Raw genomic sequence first — 8,166 nt, 5'->3', positions numbered from 1 at the left:
ACTAGGCTCACACTTGGAAGAAGTGGAGACATTTTACCCGCTGGCATGTGAGTTGCAGTCCTCGCACTGGACGTCCACAGAACCACTCCTCATGCATCTGGACCTGAAAGACGCAATGAGCACGCGCCTGGCGCCCCGGCCCTTGTGTTCCTGTTGCTCCTTCGTCATCCAACCACTGGGCGATCCGACCAATCCTCGCAATTAGCCCCAGGCGCCTGCCAGAACACCCCCCCCCCCCCTCCGGGAAATCTCGGAAGAGCCTATCGGTGGCTGGAGCACAGCTATCCCTCGCCTGCCCCCTAGCGGGCGTCTTCCGCCAGTTCTTCTGCCGTGGCCTCTCGGTTGTCTTCGCCTTCCGACAGAGGCGAGCGATGGGCGCCGGTGCGCGGCCAGCCCTGCCCCGCAGCCCGCTGAGCTGAGCGGTGGGCGGCCGGCGCGAGGCCAGCCTGGGCTGTCCGGGGCGATGAAATTCCCGGGTTCGGTCCTGGTCTCGCTGTTCCTCTTTGTGGCCGAGACGGTGGCCGCCCTGTACCTGAGCAGCACGTACCGCTCGGCAGGGGATCGCATCTGGCAGTCGCTGACGCTGCTCTTCGCCCTGCTGCCCTGCGCCCTGGTCCAGTGCAGCCTGGTCTTCATCCACCGCGACCTCAGCAGAGACAGGCCGCTCGTGCTGCTGCTCCACATCCTGCAGCTGGGACCGATTGTCAGGTGGGAGCCTCGGCCGAGCCCGGGAGCATCCCGGAGGACCACAAGGCGAGCGGGGCGGGGCTGGCGGGACTGACCACAGATCCTAGGGGGGGAGGGTATGATCAACAAACACCCCTCCCCACCCCGAGTAGAATGGATGGCACGCCTTTTGGATGCCAGCAGGGGTGTATCTAAAAAAAGGGGTGTCTGGGGCAAGCTCTCAAATTGCTCCCCTCCCCCAACATCTGACACCCACCTTTTAGGTAGGCACCATAATATCAGCTCAAAAATACAAGGAGCTCAGGGTTGCAGACCCAGTTCTCCCTGTCCCATTTTTACCTTCACACCAATCCTTCGTGGCAGTGTGAGAATTTGAAACTGGGTCTCCTATATACTGGCACAACTTGTTGTCCTCTTTATTAACAACAGCAACAACAGAGCTAAATCAAGAAAGAAAGAATGCAAAATATTTTCTTCATGGATTCACTTGTATGCAACTGGCATTTTCTCAACTGGATAAAGCAACAAAAATTAGCTCAACAGCTTGTTAGGATTGAATGTTTTGGAGAGCCAGTGTGGTATAGAATAGGACTGGGAAGTAGGAGTGCCGACTTAGCCAGAGAAACTCACTGAGTAACATTAAGAAGCATTTTACGTAAAGAAGTTTCCCTCAAATCTTTCTGCCTGAGAAATTGGGGGAAAGGCATTGGGACGGGTGATACGTTCAGTTTTCCCCCAGAGTATTACATTGCTGTCCCCAGCTTCTGGATCTGCCTGTTGTTTCTGATGGTGGTTGTTGGTGGCAAGGCAGAGTGAGTTCCAGGCTCACTACTGTGTCTGGCCCCAGCAGGGCGCATCCTAACCCAGGGAGAGTCAGGCAGCCAACAGTAGCAGCAGCAACCCAAGTGGAGGCTGGCTGTGAGATGCATTGAAAGAGGTGGCACGGTCACTGGCATTAGCAGTGAGGCTTTGCCACTGTCCGGAGGTATCCCAGGTGCCCAGCCTCCGCCACTTCCTGCCTTCACCTCAGCCAGCTGCCACCAGCTGCCAGGGCACACCCTCATTCGCCTTCGTTCCTTCACAGGGGGCTGGATGGGCAGCTCAGAGAGCAGTGTTAGGTACCCTGGCTGGAAGTCCTGCTCCCCCGCTGGGTCAGCAGTGCCGCTTCTTGGAGGGCAGGCTGGCACCAGACTTGGACTGGCCGTTTCACTGGCCCAGGGGAGTTTCACTGCTTCTGCCCTCCAGCTTGGACAAACTGCAGCCAGGTAGTGGCTGCCCCAACTCCTCCCTGGGTGGGGGAGAGGGAGGGACAGCCAGTGGGCCAAATGTTCTCCTACATGACCCACATGAGTTGCACCTGGGCCTCCCACCTTCGCTCCCCCCCCCCTCAAGTTATGTGTCTGGATTGCAGAGCTAGATTGAAGGACTGATTGGCTCTCTCCTTAAGTCAGAAATGGCACACTAAAGACTTGCTTAGATAGGGAGAGGCAGCCCTTCTGCTGTACACTTTTCAAGATGGCCCTTTCTCCTACTTCTTGGCTAGAAATTTATCAGCATGAATAGGTTTGGCGACTGTACACAAATAGATACAGAAATATACCACGCGTGTGATATGGGGCATCTGTTCAGTGCATTTTGCAGCTTTGCCTGGTAGCTGTAACTATGGCAAAGCAATATGCCTTATATAATGGCATGCCTAGACCTAGAACTTATCTCTGTGGGAAGGGAGATAAGTGTAATTACATATGATTATTCTACTATACTGAGGACATGAACAAGTCTCTCGGTAGCCAGGCTTCAGCTGTGTGTGGGCTCTTGTTCAACATAAGCTACCTGGAGCTTTTACAAGCCTGAAGGGAAAGTCCAGTAACTGTTTGAAGCGCTTTCCTCAAGGCTACAGTGGGGTTGTAGTGGGGGTCTCCTTGTATTTCTCTGTTTACATGTGAAGAGGCGACCCACTGTGTGTTGCACAGCTTGCCTACCCACACTTCCAGGTCTCTCCTGGTAGTTGCAAGAATTTAATTTTTCATATCATTATTGCTAAATTATATTTATATTTCTTTGCTGGATTGATATTGCAATGTCGTATTGATATTGTAGGGGCTGGCTGCATGTGGCCCCGATGGATTCTTTTTTGCCGTTCTCTCTAGTGGGGAAATTGGCTGCCAGGCATGCTCTTCTGGTGCCAGAGTACAGTAGCCCTGCTTGGCTCTGCCGGGCTCTTCTCCTGCAGCAACTGCTGCTGCTACCTCGTCTCCCTCTCTCCCTCTGACAGTTCTCTCGGAGATCTGCCATGCACCTACCCTTTATGGACTTAGGCCCATGGTGGAAACCTTCCTCTTTGCCCAGGCATTTAGTTAGCCACCCTAGAAACCCGCTGTACAGCTACTGGTCCTAGGGGAGTGGGGGCAGTTATTTTCATTGTTGTTTTCATTGTTATTTTCATTGTTGTTTTCATTGTTATATTTTATTTATGATATTTTATTGTGGTCTTTTGTTGTTTTTAACTTGTGTAAGCTTCCTAGAGATGTGGGTATAAGGTAGGGTATCAATTTTTATGAATCAATACATTAATTAATAAGATTAGCATAACAACATGGAATCAAAAAGAAATCAAAGTGGCCATATTATTTATAAGGCTGATATTTAGGTATTACATTCACTAGTGCCTATGTTGATCTTTCCCTTTTAAACAGAAACAAAACATTATTTGAATAATGAAACTAGTGGCCCATATATCACGGCTGAAAGTCCAGTTTTGGAAACAAGACAGACAAGTGCTTGAAGACATTGGACTGGGCAGATGCAGATTCCTAAATTTGCTGCAGCAAATAATATAAGGACTGCAGTTAGGAATTTATCTATTTCAGTTCACCATTTGAGAAGATTCTTATCCGTGGGCAGTTGCTGTATTCTGGTGGCTAAAGCTGTAAGCCTAAGGACATTTTCCCAAGACTAAACCAGTGACTTTATTCTGAGAAGACCTTCTTAAGATTGCTCCCTGTGAAACTGAACTGAACATCAGGAAGTGCCCAGTTCATTTGCTGTGAACTCGGTTGGTGACCTTAGGCACTCTACTATAAGCTTCAGCCTTCCCCTTCTGCATCTGTAACATGGGACTAAAGGGAGATAAATGTCTTCTCCCACTTGCTAATTTTTTACCTTTGCAACACATCCCTGGAAAAGTAGCTAGAAGACAAGTCTGAGGAGAAAGCGTTAGACAGAACCTCCCAGTTACTCTACTCCTAATTGTTTCCTCTCGCAGCTGCATTCCTCTCGCAGCCCTATTGAGGAAAATTTGGTCTTTGTACTGCCTTTTATTACATGCAGGATGATGAATGTATTGAGTACCTGCTTTCTTGGTTTGCATAAAGGATGACTAGCCTGTGAGTGCAGAAGCACGCCATCCATGCAATTAGAAAGACTCACTTCTGCCTAATCAGAGATGCTAGTCAAAACAATCAGGACACAAGAGTTTGGTTTCTGCAACTGGTTCTCTGTTTCTTCTCCTCCAGGTGTGCGGAAGTTTTTTATATTTATTTTCATGCCGGGAGAGTGGAAGAACCTTATGTCAGTATTACCAAGAAAAGGCAGATGCCCAGAGATGGTCATTCAGAGGAAGTTGAGAAAGAAGTGGGCCAGGCAGAGGGCAAGCTCTTTACACACAGGTCTGCATTTAGTAGAGCATCAGTGATCCAAGCTTTCCTGGGCTCTGCACCTCAACTGACACTTCAGCTGTATATATGTGTCCTACAGCAGGAGATCACAGTGGCTAGAGGTATGTAATAAACATGTCTTTTTCACTATTTCTGCTTTAGTAAGGGTTAAAAATGAGAATCCAAGATAATTGTTTCCTATGCTCCAGTGGGTTCATAGCAGGTGTCTGCATCAGATGGGACACCTCCTTGTTTTAAGAGATTATAATGAATTTGGATATTATTAATGGGAATGTGATCATATAGAGAAGCAAGCAAGATTGATGACACCATACTGAAGAAGTGGACAATCATTCATTCCATGAAATGAGCAGATACTAGGGGGCTTGTCTGTGTTCATTGATGAACTGATTTGTTTTTGTGTTTGAGCACCACTACTGGATATGTATTGTCTTCTTGCAAGACTTCTGTGTATAATTGTTATTGTGTACATGTTTACGTAGATATTAGATGTACTGTCATTTTGTACCACCAGTTTGATGTTCCTATAGAGTGTAGCTAAGGTATTACATTTTTTGATGTTGGTTTGCTTTGACTTATGCATACCCAGTTGGGTCTTTCCTGTTTATAAATCTGGACTCAGACCATCATACTCTTTAGGGATCTGTAACAAAGTGTTAGGGCTGAAGGTGCCTAAGTAATTATGGAATATAACTGAGATCTGGAAGTTTATTGGAATAGGGATAATTCCTTGGATAGAATATGAAATACACTCAAGCAGTTAGAATAACATTAAACACAAATGAATGCTAGGATGACCACAATAAATGTAATCATTCCATAAACATGCAGTGCAGAATATTTCTGAAGGGGATGTGGAAGAGACTGGGGAAGGAGATTACCTGTCCTGTATCAAGATGTGTTTCTGGATCTTGGGCAATAGTTCAAATGAGATCAAAAGCAAAATCCAAAACAAACAAGTTTTGTCCATGGGAAAGTATATTGAAATAGCTGCACAAAGCAGGAGCTGAAACTACAGTATGACCAGGTAAACTACAGCAAAACCAGGTAAACAGAGCATGATTTGGACAAAAATTCTAGTGCCAGTGACAGGAAGTGCAAATGATTGGAATATAAAAGGTACGATTGTCCCAGGCTTGGGGAGGGGAGGGAAATCCAGGTATACTAAAAAAAAAAGCTTTCTGATTGGCAAGATTGGCAAAAGGGGTTGTACAATGTTGGACAACTGGCCTGTGGTGAGGAGGAGGCAAGTTAGATTGATTAAGAACATAAGAAGAGTCCTGCTGGATCACACCAGTGGTCCATCTACCCCAGCATCCTCTGTTACATACTAGCAGCCAGTTACTTTGGGGGACCAATAACAGGGCATAGAGTCCAAGGCCTTCCCCAATGATATCTTCTGGCACTGGTATTCAGAGGTTTACTGCCTCTGAATGTGGAGGTTCCCTTTGATCACTATCGCTAGAAGCTACTGATGGACCTGTGCTCTGTGAATTTGTCTTAACCCCTTTTAAAGCAATTTGTGCCATCACCACATCCTCTGACAATGAATTCCACATTTAATTCACTCCTTGAATGAAGTATTTCTTTTTGTGCATTCTGAAGCTATTGGCCATGAATTTCATTGGATGCTCTTGATGTTCTAGTGTTTTGAGAGAGGGAGGAGATATCATAGATCTGTACTGGTCACTATAATATTGGCTTTCCTCGCAGTCCCTTACCTAATAATCCCCAGCATAGTGTGCTTTTTCACTGCTGCAACACACTGCCATTTCATTGAGCTGTTCACTACAACCCCAAAGTCAGATACCATTAGCATTTCTTTTGCCAGACTGTGCTCCCTTCTGTTTATTCCATTGAGGTAGAGCTTCCTTATTTTTAAAATAAGCCTTTTGCTTTTGATGGCTCCCTTGACTTTGGTTATTAAATATGCAGGTACTCTTTTAACAGTTCTCTTCCTAACTAATAATAATAATAATAACTTGGGGAATGCATTCTATTTGGGCTTCAAACTTCAAACTTTAGAAAAACACCTCCTGGTCAACATCCCTAACAATTCAAAACTTCATTGCAATAGTGAGCTCAATTATTTTGCCCCTTAAGCCACTATTTATTTAACTATAAGTAAAAAGCATATTATTATAGTGAGTTTCTCTTGAGTCCTAAAGTAGTTGGATATGACAGTCTTCTGCCATTGCTTTATACCTTTCAGGGGTTGTCTGCACAGGTAAAAGACAATAGGCAGCTGTGCTGGGTGATTCCTTTATGGTAGTTGTTCTCAGCCTGGCCTATGTATGTCCCCAGAAAGATGCACCAGACCATTTGGGGGCATGCAAAAAAAAAATTAGGTAATGTGTTTGCTAATATGGGGATATAATTTTAGGGAAATTGGTTGCCAAGGACCACTGCTTTATTTTGTTTGTTGGGTTGAGCTTTAAATTTTAGCTATTGAATGGTACACGAGAAGTCCTTTATTTGTAATGTGTCTCTGGATACAAGGCATGGCTCCTTTCAGAAAGCTCTAATGGCTTTCTTTCTCTTGCCAGGTATCTTCATGGTGCTTTCTCTCCTATCGATAGTGTATGGAGCACTGCGCTGCAACATCCTGGCCATTAAGATTAAGTATGATGATTACAACATCAGTGTGAAACCTGCTGCCTACCTCTGCGTCTTCCTCTGGCGAAGCTTTGAGATTGCTACCAGGGTTATTGTTCTTGTCCTCTTCAGTTCCGTCCTTCAAATCTGGATCCTTCCTGTGGTGCTTATCAATGTCTTTGCCTTTTTCTTCTACCCATGGATTCTCTTCTGGCAAAGTAAGTGTTCTTTGCCAGAAAACATAGAGAAAGCTTTGAGTAAAGTAGGCACCACCATTGTCCTGGGTCTTCTCACTTTTCTGTATGCTGGCATCAACATGTTCTGCTGGTCTGCTGTGCAGCTGAAGCTAAACGATTCTGATCTAATTGACAAATCCCAGAACTGGTACAGGCTGGCTTTATATTATATAATAAGGTTCTTTGAGAATGCTTTTCTCTTGTTGATGTGGTATATGTATAAGACTGATGTTTACATGTATGTGTGTGCCCCATTGCTGGTCTTGCAGCTGTTGATTGGCTATTGCATAGCTGTTCTTTTTATGCTTGTGTTTTACCAGTTTTGTCATCCATGCAAGAAACTTTTCTCATCTAATATTTCAGAAGGACTGCTCATGTGTTTCAAATTTTTTTGTTTTATCTGCAAGCCCACGACATCCAGCAACTCGGTGGAGAAGGCAGACTTGAAATCACCAGATGATACTGATAATGATGCACAGGCCAGTTACAAAGCCAATGAATCCCAGAATGGAAATGCCCATCACAGTGTTTCTTCCAATGCCTAGAATAGGTGTCTGATGTCAAGAAGGTACCACACTAAAGCTGCAGATCACTTGGATCTTTCTCATATTGTTGATGTAGGAATATCTAGCCCAAGGGTCTCCAGTGTGGTGCCTATGGACCACAGTGTGGTGCCTATGGACCACAGTGTGGTGCCTATGGACCGTGGTACCTTCCATCATCTTTTCTGGCATCCACCAAGTGTTTGAGAACCAGTGTGATTTAGTGGTTAAGACAGTGAATTCTAAAGTGCAGAACTGGGTTTGATTCCTCATGAATCCACATGCAACCTGGTGAAGGACCTTGGGCTAGTTACAGTTTTCTCAGAACTCTCTCCACCTCATGCAGTGCCTGTTGTAGGGGGAGGAAGGGATTGTGCGGGGGTAGGCAAGGCAATTGCAAGTCTCTTTGAGACTCCTTAGGGAAAAGTT

At 45.6% G+C, this 8,166-nt stretch overlaps 1 protein-coding gene across 1 annotated transcript; it reads left to right on the top strand.

Moving 5' to 3' along the window:
• The first annotated feature begins 331 nt into the window (after positions 1 to 331).
• On the top strand, positions 332 to 7,854 carry XK (X-linked Kx blood group). Its single transcript, XM_048494763.1, has 3 exons — positions 332 to 708; positions 4,203 to 4,465; positions 6,911 to 7,854. Exons 1-3 carry the CDS (start codon positions 464 to 466, stop codon positions 7,738 to 7,740), a joined length of 1,338 nt encoding a protein of 445 aa, XP_048350720.1. The 5' UTR covers positions 332 to 463; the 3' UTR covers positions 7,741 to 7,854.
• The last annotated feature ends 312 nt before the right edge of the window (positions 7,855 to 8,166 follow it).

This window comes from Sphaerodactylus townsendi, linkage group LG04 (genome assembly GCF_021028975.2).
Source record: "Sphaerodactylus townsendi isolate TG3544 linkage group LG04, MPM_Stown_v2.3, whole genome shotgun sequence".
Taxonomy (NCBI): Eukaryota; Metazoa; Chordata; class Lepidosauria; order Squamata; family Sphaerodactylidae; genus Sphaerodactylus; species Sphaerodactylus townsendi.
This window is presented reverse-complemented; position numbering and strand designations above follow the sequence as displayed.